The sequence below is a fragment of the Marmota flaviventris genome, chromosome 3, assembly GCF_047511675.1.
Source record: "Marmota flaviventris isolate mMarFla1 chromosome 3, mMarFla1.hap1, whole genome shotgun sequence".
Taxonomy (NCBI): domain Eukaryota; kingdom Metazoa; phylum Chordata; class Mammalia; order Rodentia; family Sciuridae; genus Marmota; species Marmota flaviventris.
The window spans coordinates 58,481,154-58,496,436 of record NC_092500.1 but is presented as its reverse complement, the minus strand read 5'-3'; the positions used below and the strand labels follow the sequence as shown (position 1 = coordinate 58,496,436).

The window sequence follows — 15,283 nt, the reverse complement described above, 5'->3', positions numbered from 1 at the left end:
TCAGGGATGGGGGACCAGAGGTTGATGGGGAGGGGTGCCAAAGATTCTTGTGAATGGAGGAGGGGATAGCAGCAAATAGCAAGATTCTGGAGCTCAGAACCTTTGTTTTTCTTTATGGTCCACAGGGATACATTAGGTGTGTGGTTGACCCCATTGTACTTAGTTTAACCATGCATGTATTTTTGAGTGTCTACTTTGAGAATAGCATTCAGGTATTATGTAATAAGTGTAATAAACAGTAAGTGCTTCAGAGTTTTCGGGTTTTTTTTTTCATTGTTTTGGCACTGAAGATAAAATTTCCTATTAGTTCAATGTTTCCCTTAAATTCAGCCCAGCCACTCCCAGCAGAGGTGTGGGGTAGTAGTTTGTCATTGTCTTTGTCTAATACAGGTAGCTGCTTCCCATTTCAGTAATTTGTGAAACTGTTGAATCCAATAAAGCCCCTTTCTTGTGGCAAGCTGTGCTACATCAGGATTAGGTCTGGGATGGGACTCCCAACAAGTGCTGAATTTTCATGCTCTGAAACGATGAGAATGCAACCCGTCAGGAAAGGATCAGTGACTCCAGAGGAGCCTGATTCTGTCTCTGCTTAAAGTGCAGACGGTGAAAGGAACTCAGAGTGAAACGGGGTGTGGTGTGTGGAAATCAAAAGGCTTAGGAGTGTCTGAGAGTGGGTGTTGTTAGTTCACTTGTCTTTTGGCCTGTCTCTGATAGCTACATCTTTCCTCAGCTACCCTCATAGCAGGGCTAGCTGTCAGATCCGGCCAAGAATGTCCGAGGAAACGCCTAACGGGAGGACTCTCCCCTCCCAAGGCTGACCTGAAGGTCCCTGAGAAATGGCGTTCTCCAGGGCCGGATTGGACCCTGCTTCTTGGAGGCGGGACTCTGGGCTAGCCGAGGAAGGTGTATTTAAGACCGTGAGGAGTTGGAAGGAGTCAAGGACAAAATGAGTGGGCTACTGGGTGCCAGGACTTGCTCAAGCCCAGGAGAGGCCTCAGACCTTAAGTACCCACTGGGCACCAGGCTCAGGGAGCCCCTTACCGAGGCTCGGTTCCAGCAGCTCTTCGGGGATGAAGAGCAGGTTCAGGAGCTACCGACTGAGCCCGTCGGGCCAAAGCTGTGCAGGATGTGGAGGAGACCCGCCAGCGCCTGTTCCAGGCCGGGGGCGTGGCGCCTGCTGCAGGCTCGGTTGCCCCCACTGCGCTGGTTGCCCCTCTACCGCTGGCGGGCCTGGCTACTCGGGGATGCTGTGGCCGGAGTGACCGTGGGCGTTGTACACGTACCCCAGGGTGAGAGGCCCCAATACCAGCTTGCGACAGCTCAAACTTTAAAGGGATTCAAGGAGAAGGCATGAGAACCTGGGAATCCGGGAGTGAGGTTGTGGGTTAATGCTCGAGAGAGGGAACAAGAAGGACTGTGGGGTTTCATCAGATCCCCACCCCCACCTCTCCTCATCTGCTCAATCCTGCGAGACTGGTTCCGCTTCTGGGAACTGAAGAGAGGCATAGGGCTGCCCCCCAGGAGCTTGGCGACACCGATTTTTGACCTTGTCAGCCTCAGGGCCTCCCACGGAGGCCCATTAACCCCTTCAGTTCCCTCATGCCAGCACAGTTTAGTATCCCTGGTGCCAGGACCAGGGCTGGACTCCCCAGCCCTCCGCAGACCTTCCCTTCTATTTCTCCCCCAGGTATGGCTTTTGCCCTCCTGACCTCGGTACCTCCAGTGTTCGGACTCTACACTTCTTTCTTTCCCGTTCTCATCTACAGCCTGCTGGGTACTGGGAGACACCTGTCTACCGGTGAGTAGTCAGGGACTACTAATGACTCTTCTCTTCTTTGGGGTGAGAATGAACAGGGTTTGAAGCGTCTTTCTTGTAAGCTCCCAGTTCGATTCTCCTCTTCACCTCTTCCACATTCCCTTCCCTCTGGATGCCACTCTGCCACAGAACTCTGATCCAGGCATACTTGCTGGAGCCGGTACGGATGAGGGAGTTTACTTGGATATTTTCCCCTCGTGAACTTTGGTTAACATGAACATCTCCAGGACTTGAAGGGGAAGAAGAGATGCGAGACCCCTCACAGGAGCACCCAGTCCAGCGGGAGTCTGCGGAGGGGCAGTTTTTGCTGCCTGGTGCGCTCTCCTTTCCTTCCTGCCCACGGTTTCCTGACAGCTCATGGCCCCCACGGTCTTCACTGCGGGCAGCAGTTTTGCTTTCTAGGAGAGCGGGGTCAGGCAGCAGCAACCCTGGCTCCAAACAGCGGAGCCTGGGCTGTTGGCCGTCCGATTCAGCACAGTTGGTGATTTCGCCGTTTGTTCCCCGGCTCCAGGAACTTTCGCTGTACTCAGTCTCATGACGGGCTCCGCGGTAGAGCGGCTGGTGCCCGAACCCCTCAGCCGGAACCTGAGTGGAATCGAGAAGGAGCAGTTGGACGCTCAGCGGGTTGGGGCGGCCGCCGCAGTGGCCTTCGGGAGTGGGGCGCTCATGGTGAGGGAGGATCCCAAGAAGCCCCTGAGGGAATGGAGCCACGCTGGGGCCAGGGGAATTGGACAAAGGAAGAGAGAGGGGGAAATCTTCCGCTCAGGTTCCGCTGGGCTGGGTTGCAGTGGGGAAGCTGGAGCACTGCACCCTGGTGGGTCGGTTCCTACTTCTGTTGGTGAGTGCACATCTTCTCCCCAGCAGCTGGGGATGTTCGTGCTGCAGCTTGGCGTTTTGTCCACCTTTTTGTCGGAACCTGTGGTCAAGGCGCTGACCAGCGGGGCCGCGCTGCACGTGCTTGTATCCCAGCTTCCAAGCCTTTTGGGGTTGTCTCTTCCGCGCCAGATCGGCTGCTTCTCTCTCTTCAAGGTGGGGGTGGGAAAACAGCGGAGAAGAGGCTTCTAGAGGTCTCGGGAAGAGGGAAACCCGAAAAGGGAGAAGAGATGAGGGTGAAGGGGTAGTGTGTGAACGGGAGGAAGGGAAGCGGTTGAAGAACTACAAGGCTACGTGGGGGCGCTGCGGATCTGGAAACCCTGGTGGCATGGGGAGAGAAGGCCTTGCCTGGTCTGGTGGGTGGGCGCTGGGGCAGAGAGGGGGCAGTCAAACCTGGCAGGTGGCCCTTTGCTCACGGCCCCTGCCCACAGACGCTGGCAGCTGTGCTCACATCGCTGCCCCGGAGCAGTCCAGCCGAACTGACCATATCGGCTCTCAGCCTGGCGCTGCTTGTGCCGGTCAAGGAATTGAACGTGAGATTCCGAGACAGGCTACCTACCCCGATTCCAGGGGAAATCGTCATGGTGAGGATGGCCTAGGGCCCTTCTTGACTCCTTGCCCCTCACGTACCCCGCCTATCCTGTAGGAACTGGCTGCTGCCGCCCCCTTTTGAAATTCAGAGACATCACAAGCGAGAGGTCCTGCACACAGTCATACTTTTCTAGGCCTCCTCCCACAACAGTTTGACCCTGAAGAATCCCCATCCTCACTGTATCACTCCTCTCTCAGAGCCCCCTCTAGAACTCTTTAGAACGCCTTCTTCCTCCTTGCAGAGCCCCCTTGCGGTTTCCCTCGCTTCAGCACCTCCTCTCACCGCTCCTCATGGGATCCTTCACTGTAATTCAGTGTATCTCCCTTTCTACTCTTTACCTAGGTTGCTCTCTTCCCAATTAAATAAATATCTCCACACTATTTACATGTGGACATTTACATGTCTCCACAGATTCCCCACATATGGCCAGATATGGTCCAGCTTCCCTGCTTAAAATGGCTGTTGCACCTCTTGATATTCTTTATCTTCATAGGAACTCCCTCTTACTTCTCCATAGCTCTAGGCTTACCTCATTATTCTTTCCCATGCCCACACTCCTTCACTCTAAATGAGTTAGCTGTCAAACATCCATTCCAAACTGCCTAGACCTGCATGTGACCCTCTTTCATGCTGAGCCCCTTCTAGCTTTGCCATGGGCCCCATCTCCTCCTAGACCCCAATGTGGTGTCTTCCCCAGGTGCTTTTGGCCTCCGTGCTCTGCTTCACCTCTTCCCTGGACACAAAATACAACGTTCAGATAGTGGGGCTGTTGCCTGAAGGGTAAGAGAGAATGAAAAGACCCAAGTACTTTTTTCTCCCACCTTTCTCACCAATATCTCCTCTTGTCCTGCCCCACCCTATTTGTTCTGCCTCCTCTATCTCCCTGCAGCACCCAACCTATCCTAACCATGGATGCCTCCCTTTCCAGATTTCCCCAACCCCTCCTCCCCAGTCTGGCTGAGCTGCCCAGGATTCTGGCTGACTCGCTGCCCATCGCACTGGTTACCTTTGCTGTGTCGGCCTCCCTGGCCTCCATGTATGCAGACAAGTATAGCTACACTATTGACCCCAACCAGGTATGACTCCAACTGTATAACTATAATAAGTATAGCCCTATTTAGAAGACACCCCTTAGCCTTATTCCCCTAAGTATCTCTCTTCATCTCACTGCATCCCTCCAGGAGCTCTTGGCCCATGGCGTCTCCAACCTCATCTCCTCCTTCTTCTCTTGCTTTCCCAACTCTGCTTCACTGGCCACAACGAGCCTACTAGTGGACGCTGGTGGGAATACACAGGTAAGAGGGTGTCCTTAGGTGAGGAGAGACATTCAGGCTGGGATGGCTATAATGGAGAAACAGATTTGTAGATACCCCAATAGCATCTATAGAGAGGAGAATGGGAATCAGAGGGAGGATGAGTGAGGGGATGGGATTATAGAGAGGAGAGAGAGATGATAACAAGGCTCCATAGAGACCTTTGTAGAGTTTAAACACTGAAAAAGTCTATGGTGCCCCAGATCTAATATAAATAAACACAACACTAAACTACAAGTCTAAGAGATGAAATTGTTTTTTTCTACTGGGGTATCTGGGGTTGGGGAAATCTGGAAAGGGAGGCATCCATGGTAAGGATAGGTTGGGTGCTGCAGGGAGATAGAGGAGGCAGAGCAAATAGGGTGGGGCAGGACAAGAGGAGATATTGGTGAGAAAGGTGGGAGAAAAAAGTACTTGTGTCTTTTCATTCTCTCTTACCCTTCAGGCAATAGCCCCATGAGGACATTTTGTTTAGAAAGAAGTATCACATTTCAAAGTCTTCCCCTAATATTTTTTTTTCCTCATTCTGCTGATGCTCTAAGCAGTGGTTAGCCTGCTTATAGGGTGATTCAACAGTGGCTTTTAAGATGGAGGTAGGCTGCAAAAATAGGAATCTTAATAAATGAACCAAAATAGGAAACAAAACAGATAAACTACATAACATCTGGGGTAGTCTGGAGAATTATGGACATTTAATTGGGGGAAAGGGAGGGATGTTGATAGCTGAATATCAAGTAGGAGGTTAGGAGTGTGGTCTACCCATGTGGAAAGAGGTTTGGGAGGAGGGGGACTTCTGAGGAAGATGAAGCAGAGCAGGCAGAGAGACCAGCTCTCTCATGGGGGTGAGGGATGCTACTGGGGTATCTACCAATCTTCTACCTGCCTTCCTTTTTTCCATCCCTCCTTCCCGCTAGTTGGCAGGCCTCTTCTCCTGTATAGTTGTCCTTTTGGTGCTGCTGTGGCTGGGACCCTTCTTCTACTATCTGCCAAAGGTAGGGGGCTGAAGAGGCATGGCCATATCAGGGGTGGTGGTGTATTCCGGGACATTGTGGCAGTCAGCCCACCTCCTCTGCCCCAAGGCTGTCCTGGCTTGCATCAACATCTCCAGTATGCGCCAGATGTTCTTCCAGATGCAGGAACTTCCACAGCTATGGCACATCAGTCGCATGGACTTTGTGAGAAGTGGTGGCATTACCCCAGATTGCCCCTTCCATCTTCCCAGCATCCTCTGTATCCCCAGTCTCTACCATGGGCCAATGCTAACTGTCCTAAGTCCTTCAACTCATCCTCCACCACCACATACACTTCCTAAAACCATTTAAAGGGTGGGGTCTGAACTCCTCAGAATATTTGTAACCTCCCAACTGGCACAAGGTCCCAGGTGTATATCAGTGAGTCAGTCCTGCCTCTTCCTTCTACCATGCTTCCTACTTTTTTCTGCGTCCCCCTTTCCCTCACTTGCCTTAGTAGTCACTGCCATTGGATCAGTCTTTCTTCTGGGCAGTCCACCCCTATTTGTGTCCTACAGGCTGTGTGGATAGTCACATGGGTAGCTGTAGTGACACTGAATGTGGACCTGGGTCTGGCCGTGGGTGTGATCTTCTCCATGATGACAGTGGTCTGCCGCACGCAAAGGTAGGCAAAAAGATGGGCAGAGTTGAGATGAGGAGAGGGAGAGACCAGGTATGAGGGGTAACTCTCTGGTCAGACCAGGTTAGGCTGAAAATCTGACCCCAGCTTTTTCCCTAGGGTCCAGTGCCTAGCACTTGGATTGGCTGAGGGAACAGAACTCTACCGGCCACTCAGAGAGAGCCATAGGGTGAGTGGGCTTTGGCCAAAAAAGGAAGAGAATATTAGACCTGGATGTTTCTATGACCCTCTCGCTTTTAGCTCCTCCAGGTCCCAGGTCTCTGTATCTTGAGATATCCAACACCACTCTACTTTGGGACTCGTGGGAACTTTCGCCGCATCTTGGAGTGGCATCTGGGGCTTGGAGAAGGAGGCAAGGTAAGGAACTTGGCCAAGGAGCAGAGTGAGTCTTCTGGGATTTGGAAGCAGATATGTTCTGAGGTGGGTTGTTGTGCTCAAGAGGTGTATACATTCATGCTTATTTTGGGGGTAGTGGTGGCCACTCTTCTCTATTTATAGGCATCTCCAAAGCCAGATAACTTACCAGACACAGGTAAGATGGGATGACACGGAGGGAGATTTGGGCATGACCCATGCTGGTATCTTGGTACTCCTGCCTTCTCCCATCCTAGTTGCTGAGCCTGTCAGAGTTGTGGTCCTAGACTTCAGTGGTGTCACCTTTGCAGATGCTGCTGGGGCCAGGGAAGTGGCACAGGTGAGGGAGGGGGTAGGTTGACGAAAACCCATTTATCATCCTGTTTATATTCTGATTTGGGATTCAACCCCTCTGCTTCATCTCTGCAGCTAGCTAGCCGATGCAGGGATGTAGGGATCCACCTTCTCCTAGCTCAATGTAATGGTGAGTGGTATGGAGGATGGAGGGACTGTTGACTAGAGAATGACTGGACACTTGGGGAATAAAAGAGAACACAGTGTGGATCTAGGGCCCCAGAGCCTGATACTTTCCTTACACAGCCTCTGTGCTGGAGACACTGGCCCGGGCAGGAGTCTTGGACAGAGTGACCCCACAACAGCTGTTTGTGAGTGTCCAGGATGCAGCTGCTCATGCCTTGGAGAAACTGGTAAGGGGCAGCAGCGTCTGGAGTGGGAGCCAAGAGGTGCTACACTAGGACAAGGGGGTGAGGCAGGTGAGTGCCTGAAGATTCAGAGAGTTTCAGGAAAGGTTTCAGTAAAGAAGGAAGATCATGAAGGACAGGATGGGGAAGAGATGATTAGCAGATTCAAGACAAGTCAGGAAAACTGGGCCAAGCTATGAGTGAAGAAACAAAGAACTAACGTTCCAAAGTGGGTGGTGTGCCACTCAGAGCATTGCCAAATCTCCATGAGGGAAGGGGTACTCAAACTATTCCCAACCTGTCCACTCTCGTCTCCAGGAACTCACTGGCTCAACGATTTGCACAGTATGGATATGACCATGTCACTTGGAGTATGAAGGTCTCCAATGATGTGTGTCTATGTGTGTGTTTGAAGAAGGCCATGATCCTTCAGCTCCCTTACCTAATGTAATGAATAAAATGAAGCTGAAACCCTCTGGGATCCATGAAGTGGGTCTGGATGTTTCCTCATGGCCCCCAGGTGCCCCTCCCTCCCTGCCCACAGCATCACAGAGACACGAGTAAAAATGGCTTTCACCATGTGTTCACCAGCCCCTCCCAACTCCAGAGTCACAAGTTGTCTCTGTGGGGGTGGGCTGGAGCTGGTACAGAGTCCTGGATCCCGAGCTGGGGGTGGGGAGGCACAGCCTTGGGATTGCACAATGGGGAGGTTTCTCACCCCCTCAGTCCCAAGGAGGCAAGAGGAGAGTGTTTCCACTTCAGGGTTTTAGAGTCCTCCTGGGCTCTTTGGCACTTGGAAAAATTACCACCCCCCATTTCCTGCCCCATAAGAATGGGGTGGGGGGAGGACTTGGCACTGGCTGTGGGAGAGGTTATGGCTCCTCAGGCCCCTGGGCACTCACAGAAAGGAGGGGTGTCACCAGGACAAACCCCTATTTGGGATCAGGTTCTGAAGGGGAGGGTGGAGGGGCAAAGTGGTCAGAGATCTTCAGAGGAGTGCTCATTGGATGAAAGGGTTGGTTGGACAATCATGGCAGGGACAAGGAAGCAGGCCCAGCCTGACAGGGGGAAGGCCCAAGTGGCCATCACTCCGCGGTCATGCACTGCAGCCGGTGTTTGAAGTAGAGCAGGCGGTGTTTGGCCACCTGACTTTCGTCCAGTGATCCTGGGTAACGGAACCGGGCATAAGTCTCTGCCCCAGCATCCCTTGATGCCCATGGCAGCTTCAGTTTCGATGCATGATCCACAATGACGTCGGAGCAGGAGCCAACCCGAAGGGAACCAAGCCCATCCAAGAAGAATTCTGGGGTTGGAGGGGAGGGGTGTAAATAATGAAGGCTCCTGAGAGTGCAGAAGGTCAACCCACAAGGAAGAACTGAAATGTAGGGTATTGAGGGTGCCTACAAAGACTCAGTTTCTAAGAACTCTGGCATGCACATTAACCCTTCTGAGTCTCAGTTTTACTCTGTGTAAAACATGGCATCGATTTGCTTGTGCTTTGAAAATGGAAAGACATGACCTCCCCACTTTAAGAGGTTCAATAAGTGCCGCAAGAGTTGCTCTGAATGCAGTTTGAACCAGGAGAAGCGGCTGGGAGTGGAGTAAAGGGTAGTGACTATGGCAGAGAAGTTCAAGGTGAACCCAGCGGCTGTGCTAGGCGCAGGGGTCTAAAAGGAATGCGTGGGCTGGAAGCAGAGGATGGGACCTCTGTCTCTCGCCCGGGTGCTGGTCTTGGTAAATCCTTTCAGAACTCCTCCAGCGAACCCTGGTGACCAAACATCGCCCAGCTCCTGCGGAGTGTGTGTGTGCGTGTGTCCTTCCCAGGCCTTGCCGGGAGGAGGCGCCACTCACCCAGATGTGCTACGCGGCTCAGGCGCGGATCGAAGCCGACCTCTCGCACCTTGTCAGTGCGCGCCAGAAAGAAGTTGACGACGCCATCGGTGACCACGCAGCCTGGGAAGCCAACGAGCTCGTGGTGGAAGCCACGCCTTTGCCGGAGGCAGTTCCCGAGGCCTGGGGCGCCTTGTTCCACGCTCAGCAGCTGCCGGTAAGTAGTAGCAAAACCCGAAATCTCCCGCACTGCTCCCCCAACCTGCAGGAGTGGGAGGATGGTTCCAGGTGGGACTAGGCTCCTAACCTTGCCACATCCTTTTCTGCTTCACCGTACAGAATGCAGACCGTCCCCCAGACTCCACTTTGTGGACTCTCTCTGTGCTAAGGCTGGTAGTTCTCAACCGCCGCTCTCCCACCGGAGCCCTAACCTGTTTAGGGCCCTTCTACCCTACATTCCACGGCCCCTCTCCTACCAGGTCCAGCGGCGTCCGCTCCAGAACGTCCACAAGTCTCTCCAGCCGCGTGCGCGCTGTGAAGACAAAGTCGTCGTCCACCCACAACACATATTTGGTGGTTACTTGGGACACGGCCAGGTTCCGGCCCGCGAACCAGCCCTGCAGGAAAGGTGTGTACAGTTGGCGCGTCTGGAGAAATAGAATATGCCTCTTTGCCACCTTTCATTCCCCCACCCCCACCCCCGACTCCTCACAAAAGCCTGTGCACCGCTCCAGACTTTCCAATGTCCAGAAGCTAGGTTTAAAAAAAATTTCAGATTCCCATCCCCATTCCCAGAGGTTCTGAGTCAGTGTTCTGGGGGAGGGTCTTGGAATGCATCTTATTCCTTCATTAATTATTTTATTGAACGCCTTGGTAGGCATTAATAAGCATCATTCTAAGAATGCAGAACGAATAAGAGAAACATAATTTTTTCTTCCACAGAGTTCACAGTCCAGGAATCCTCATGCTTAACAGGCACCCTCTGGATTCACTAACCTGGTTGCAGACTGAAGAAACGCCCCCTCCCAGAGTCGTCTTGCGCCCCAGGTCAGCCTGGCTGACAGCATACCTTGCCGAAGGGCATAAGATAGTGCTCCACGTGGGGACCAATAACGCGCTCTGGTTTGTCACTGTCGTCAGCAATGACCACGGTGACCGTGGGGTAGAAGCGGCGGATGCTAGCGATGAGTGCCCGTAGCCGATCATATCGAAGGAAGGTCTTGGTGGCAATGGTGACCAGAGCGCTGATGTTGTACTGGCCTGCTAGGACATAGGAATGGATGCAGACAAGAAGATTGAGGAAAGAGAAGCAGGAAGACAACCCTTATTAGGGCCACCCTGTCCCAACTTACTCCCCACCAGGGCAGGACCTACTACTTCCTTGCCCACACCAGCCCAACTTACTTCCCACCAAAGCTGTACTACTTCTTCCCTGCCCCCACTATCCTCACCTTCCTGAGGTAGAGACCCAGGCGGGTACAGTCGGGGGTTGAGGGGATGTCTTATGCGGATGGTGAAGGCAGCCTCATGTCCTTGGGTGGAGAACCGGACTGGGGAGAAAGGACATGAGATTGGGCCCTTAAAGTTGGGACAACATTCTTTTCAGTCCATTAATTAATATTTAAGTGCCTACTCTTTGTCCTGCCTTTCTAGGTCTTAGTGGTCAAGAATACTAGGTTGTTAGCCCCATGGAACTTCCTAATGGGTAGGGAGAAAGACAATGAAAAAGTGTTAATTAAAAGCTAAGCTTTTTTTGAGCATTCACTATGTTCCAGACACTTAAATTATGCTAAATATATGAATTACTTTAATTCTCTTGATAGCCCCAGTAAGTAAATTCCTATTACAGAAAAAGAAGGTGAAGTACAGAAAAGTAACTTGCCCACACTTACACAACAAGAAAGCTGATAGGAACCTAGTCTATCTTGTCCCAGGCTAAGTAAGAAAGCTCAGATACTATTTAGTACCAAATAGAAAATAAGACAAAGTAATAGTGTAGAGGAGACATTTGAGCTTAGATCTAAATGACAAGAAGGAGCCAGCCATGCAAAAATCTTGGGGAAGAGCATTTCAGATAGAGGGAACAACAAGTGCAAAGACCCTAAGATAGGAGAAAACTTTATGTAACAAACTTTGGAGAGGAGCAGGAGGGCTGTGTTATGCCCCTTTTGCTAGAGGAAAAATGGGAGTTCTGGAAGTTAAGAACTTTGCCCTCTAGCAAGTGATGTTTTGGGAACAGAGCCTGAGTCTTTTGGCTTAGGAGCAGGTCACTTCCTGGGGCCTGTCATGGTTGGCCAGAAGTGGGGACACACTCAAGATTCAGGTTTCTTTCTAACCTGCTCTGGCCCCAGATGAACAAAGGCCCCTTCTCTCCCTCTCTGGCCCTGCTTGCCCTGTTGAAATACCCATTGTGTGGCCAGGCAGCTCTGGCCATTGCCTGGGTACCTCCCACACCCTGTGATATTTGCCTACAGCAGTTTTTCTCCATCTTTTCTGTTCATCCAGCCTTCCCCTACCTCTATACAGGTCTCACACCTGTGTCTGCTGTGTTGGTCTGGTAGCTTCCGCTACTGTAAGTGACCAGTTGTAGCTGCCGGTTGAGGTGGTCCAGCCCTGGGCTGGCAAGGGTGAGATCTGGCTGCCCTTCTCCAATGACAGTCACTCCAGTCACTTGCCCTGCCACATCCCAGGTGCCCAGGGAAGCAGTCAGGTTCACCTGGCAGAGGAGATCAGAAAGTGTAGGGTCAGGCCCCAGACCCACCTCTTGTCTCCCTGATTCTTCCATCCCTCCCTTGATGGCCTTGTCTCCCTCCCAGCATTCTCATGCCCACCTGGTCTCCTTGTTCTGTTTTCTCTCACCTGGTATACCTCCTGACCAGAAGCTGCCTGCAGGCTCAACCCTGGGAGGAATGATGGAGGATTAGAACCACACAGACAACCCTAAATTCTTTCTCACTTTCTCTTGCCTCTTTCACCACACACAACATAGAACTTTTCACCCATTCATCTTGTTGAGGCTTCAGCAAGAAGCCTAGAGTATAACATAGCCTAGAGTAACTGATTTTTTACTTCCTGCTATCAAAATGGTATTTCTTTCATAGCCTAACCTACATATCCAACTAACTTTTGGTCAGTTAGCAAATAATAGATTCGTTTTCCCAAACCTCCCCAGTTATAGTCTTCTGTAATTTCTGACAACCCTAGAATCCCTTCTCCCCCATCTCCTCCTCAAGTTCCCTTTCATCAGAAGTCATCCTCACCTTCCATTCTACCCAACCTTGGGCACTGCCCCCCTAATAGTGACCCAGGCCATCCTCTTCCCCACCTGGCACTAAGATGCTCCTGAGGGGCTGAACCTCCACACCCTGCAGAGGATACTGTAGGGGGGAGTTGGCAGGGGCTATGAGCAGCTGGTCAGCTGGGGACTGGCTCCTGGAGTAGAAGAGGACAGAAGAAGAGAGGATACAGAAAAAGTCAGAGGGGCTTGCTCTCCTGGCTCAGTCACCACAATCCTTCACTACCATCCCCCACAAAGTCATGTTCTCCTTTCTCTCTAGTACCTTGAAAGGAAGGCCTGGAACTCTCTTTCCCTTTCTGCAGAGGCAGCCCTCAGCTCCTCAGGGTCAAAGGCCTTGGTGAGATCAATGGCTCGGACCTGTCTCTGGAAGGGAAGGGGGAAGCTCCCCCCACTGGACTCACAACTGCAGTTGTTCTGAGTCAACAGCCTGAAGAGGGGAGAGGGATCTTCAGAGTCCAGCCACACTCATCTCACAAAACACATTGGGCCCACACTTTGGCTTCTCAACTCTGCCCATCCAGTATGTGTTCCCTTAAACATTGCTCTTCAGATAATCCCTAGGAGTGGGAGATCATGAATGTGACTCATCCCTTAAATCTGGAATTCACAGAGGTGTAGAATAGAACCAGTTACTAAGATTTCAGGACCTACGAATTGGTACCCATCATTAAGGAACCCTTCTGGAATCTCTTTTCATGTCTGAATCTGGACATCAGAGAATCTTTCAAGGGCCTTCCTCTGCCTGCACACCCTCCATTCCCACTGCCATGACAAGGTTCAGGGAAGACAAATATCCACACCTCCCCCAGTCCAAGCTTCAGCTACCCGCTCCACGTCCCACTTTACTCCACACAACCACTCAGGAGAAGGGAGGTATCACAGCCCAGCAACAGAGGAAACAAAAGCTCCCCAGGCCACCCCACTAGCAAGCATTGTGCCACTGCTGCAGTTGTCCGCACTCACCCGACCACTTGCTCCTTGATCCTGACTGGGATGTGTGCATAGCGGGGCTCCGGGACAAGATCTGGCAGCTCGGGCCTGGGGGGGCCGTGCGGGGGTGCCCACAGAGCAAGAGGGGTCCGGAGGCCCGGCGCCTCTCGGGTGCTTGCGTACAGGAGACCTAGCGAGGCGCAGGCGAGCAGCAGGACCAGCGCGCACAGGGCCCGGCGGCCCAGCCGCATCCTGGGGTTGGGGGTAGGGAGGGTGAGAAACGGAGGGAGGGAAGGTAAGGGCTGGAGTCCTTGACCCCGGCGACCTCGGAGGCTCTTGAGGGCTCCCAGGGGCGCTCTCCGTACATCGCACTAGGATTTTCATCGCGAGTCATTTTCCCGGTACCCTTTCCCTCATTCCCTCGGCCTCAAGTGTCTCGGGTCTCCTTTCTTCTCGCCTTTTCAGCATCTCGTTTTCCTCTCACACCCGAGGCCTGGCATCTTGATGCGAGAGGCATTTGGATGCTGTGGCTTCAACGCGGCAATGCATAAGTAGAAAAGCACCGCTTTATTAGAGCGGGGGACGTCCCTACGCCGCTGACCGCCCTGCCCCTCCCCCCTCCCCCAGTCCGAGCATCACCTGGGCTGGGGTGGGCTGCAGAGGGGTGGCTCCACACCTTCCCGTCAGGAAAAATGCAGAATCACGCTCCTTCTATTGGGTGTCCCGGCGGAGGTGACCCCCTGGCTGGCTTTGGGAAGCTGCGCGGGGGACAGGATGGACGGGCGAGCGTGTCGCCGGTCGCCTCCACCTTGGCCCCTCATCCCGCCTGGGCACTGACCTGTCTAGCGCTCTAAGGCCGCCGCAAGATTTCGGTGCCGGCTGCTCCGGGCTCTCAGCCCCGGCCTGGGGGTCCTCATGGAGCAGGGGGTGGCTTTATCCGGGAGCTGGGCGTGCCTGAGAGTGTGAGGGATCCTCCTGCCTCCGGAGAACGCCCGACCCCTCCCGCCTTCGACTCTCCGGGCTTTGTAGACCGCGGCGCGGAGGTGGTTCTGGTTGTCTCCTGCCGAGGGAAAACGAAATTAAGAATCCGCCGCACCAGTTCGAGGAACAAAGCTGAGGATCCCTGGCACCGTGTCCCACTTGCAGGGCCCGGAGGGCTCAGGCCGCCGCCTGGCTTTCACACCGCAGCACCGCGCGGCTCGGTTCCCAGGATGGTTGCGGCAGAGGCTCCGGCTCCGCGCGGGGAATGAGAGCGCCGCGGCGCCTTCTGGTGGGCGCAGAGGAGATCGCCCCGGCGCGGAGCCGACCCGGGAATGTCCTCCCTCCTAGCCCCGCATCCCTTCGCCCCTAGACCTTTGGCTTCTCAATTGCCAATCCCCAACTCTAGGCATTCTGTTACCTATTCGCTCTGAGCATGTAGACAAAGATGGGCAATAGGGCGTTGGGAGCGGGCGGACGCTCCCAACCCTCCTATAACCCCTTTCCAAGGAAGGTTTAAGTGGTTAGGGTGAGATAAAGGAAACAAGCCCTGGAAAATAAGCCCTCTGCATGGCTGACAGAGACAGATTCACACCCTCCCCTCCAGACTCCACCTCCACTTCCCGCTCTGGCAACCCCTACTACCTACCAAACACTCAGGAGGTAAGCAAAATTCAGGGGCCTATTTCCCCTAACTGCCCCTTATGCAACTTGCAGCAGAAGAGGAACTCCAAAGAGCAACCAGTTTGGTAGTAGCTGTGCTGCCAAGCTTAGGCCATAGAAGGCGGACATTGTCCAGAATCAAAGAACTATGGTTCTGTGGTTCTCATAAAAGATGTATCAAGATTTAATGGGAAAAATATATAATAAGAAATGTAGAACATGATGAAAATATGTGTGTGGAGGGAAGGATTGATTATTTAATGAATTGTATACAAAAGAATGACT

The 15,283-nt window shown here is 52.9% G+C and overlaps 2 protein-coding genes and 1 long non-coding RNA gene across 18 annotated transcripts; 1 reads left to right on the top strand and 2 right to left on the bottom strand.

Annotated features, from left to right (window-relative positions):
- Positions 1-828: 828 nt before the first annotated feature.
- Positions 829-7,861, top strand: Slc26a10p (Solute carrier family 26 member 10). Of its 9 annotated transcripts, XM_071609722.1 has the most exons (17): positions 928-1,289; positions 1,688-1,798; positions 2,328-2,485; positions 2,681-2,845; positions 3,121-3,273; positions 3,979-4,061; positions 4,210-4,357; positions 4,463-4,576; positions 5,509-5,586; positions 5,674-5,769; positions 6,123-6,229; positions 6,344-6,413; positions 6,485-6,601; positions 6,717-6,938; positions 7,028-7,082; positions 7,199-7,305; positions 7,618-7,861. In XM_071609722.1, the coding sequence occupies exons 1-17, from the start codon at positions 947-949 to the stop codon at positions 7,654-7,656; spliced, it is 2,166 nt and encodes a 721-aa protein (XP_071465823.1). In that variant the 5' UTR covers positions 928-946; the 3' UTR covers positions 7,657-7,861. The 9 variants fall into 9 exon arrangements, 7 of the variants coding, with proteins under 7 accessions (XP_071465818.1, XP_071465817.1, XP_071465820.1 ...); XR_011707066.1 differs by lacking the exon at positions 7,618-7,861 and having other exon boundaries at positions 829-1,289; positions 2,328-2,845; positions 6,717-6,776; positions 6,910-6,938; positions 7,199-7,231; XM_071609717.1 differs by having other exon boundaries at positions 829-1,289; positions 2,328-2,845.
- Positions 5,265-6,706, bottom strand: LOC139705187 (uncharacterized). Its single transcript, XR_011707068.1, has 3 exons — positions 6,454-6,706; positions 6,057-6,214; positions 5,265-5,742 (listed from the first exon to the last, which is right to left on the bottom strand). It is a non-coding gene; the product is annotated as an uncharacterized lncRNA (long non-coding RNA).
- A 5-nt stretch (positions 7,862-7,866) lies between the features above and the next one.
- B4galnt1 (beta-1,4-N-acetyl-galactosaminyltransferase 1) lies at positions 7,867-15,021 on the bottom strand. 8 transcript variants are annotated; one of them, XM_027926015.2, is made up of 12 exons: positions 14,757-14,891; positions 13,997-14,417; positions 13,391-13,609; positions 12,690-12,854; positions 12,455-12,561; positions 11,989-12,029; positions 11,665-11,845; positions 10,581-10,679; positions 10,199-10,392; positions 9,606-9,746; positions 9,151-9,391; positions 7,867-8,602 (listed from the first exon to the last, which is right to left on the bottom strand). In XM_027926015.2, the coding sequence occupies exons 3-12, from the start codon at positions 13,606-13,608 to the stop codon at positions 8,385-8,387; spliced, it is 1,605 nt and encodes a 534-aa protein (XP_027781816.1). In that variant the 5' UTR covers position 13,609; positions 13,997-14,417; positions 14,757-14,891; the 3' UTR covers positions 7,867-8,384. The 8 variants fall into 8 exon arrangements, with proteins under 8 accessions (XP_027781816.1, XP_027781837.1, XP_027781847.1 ...); XM_027926036.2 differs by having other exon boundaries at positions 13,391-14,115; positions 14,196-14,417; XM_027926046.2 differs by having other exon boundaries at positions 14,196-14,417.
- Positions 15,022-15,283: the final 262 nt, after the last annotated feature.

Excerpts from the sequence above, each read along its gene's own strand:
- B4galnt1 (XM_027926031.3), bottom strand. The coding sequence starts at position 13,608 with ATGCGGCTGGGCCGCCGGGCCCTGTGCGCGCTGGTCCTGCTGCTCGCC. Across the intron at positions 9,747-10,198 it reads ATCTTATGCCCTTCGGCAAG|GGCTGGTTCGCGGGCCGGAA; the intron begins GTATGCTGTCAG and ends CCTTTCCTGCAG. Across the intron at positions 9,392-9,605 it reads AGCGGACGCCGCTGGACCTG|GTTGGGGGAGCAGTGCGGGA; the intron begins GTAGGAGAGGGG and ends CCACTCCTGCAG.
- Slc26a10p (XM_071609716.1), top strand. The coding sequence starts at position 947 with ATGAGTGGGCTACTGGGTGCCAGGACTTGCTCAAGCCCAGGAGAGGCC. Across the intron at positions 4,577-5,508 it reads ACGCTGGTGGGAATACACAG|TTGGCAGGCCTCTTCTCCTG; the intron begins GTAAGAGGGTGT and ends CCTTCCCGCTAG. Across the intron at positions 6,602-6,716 it reads GGCTTGGAGAAGGAGGCAAG|TGGTGGCCACTCTTCTCTAT; the intron begins GTAAGGAACTTG and ends TTTTGGGGGTAG.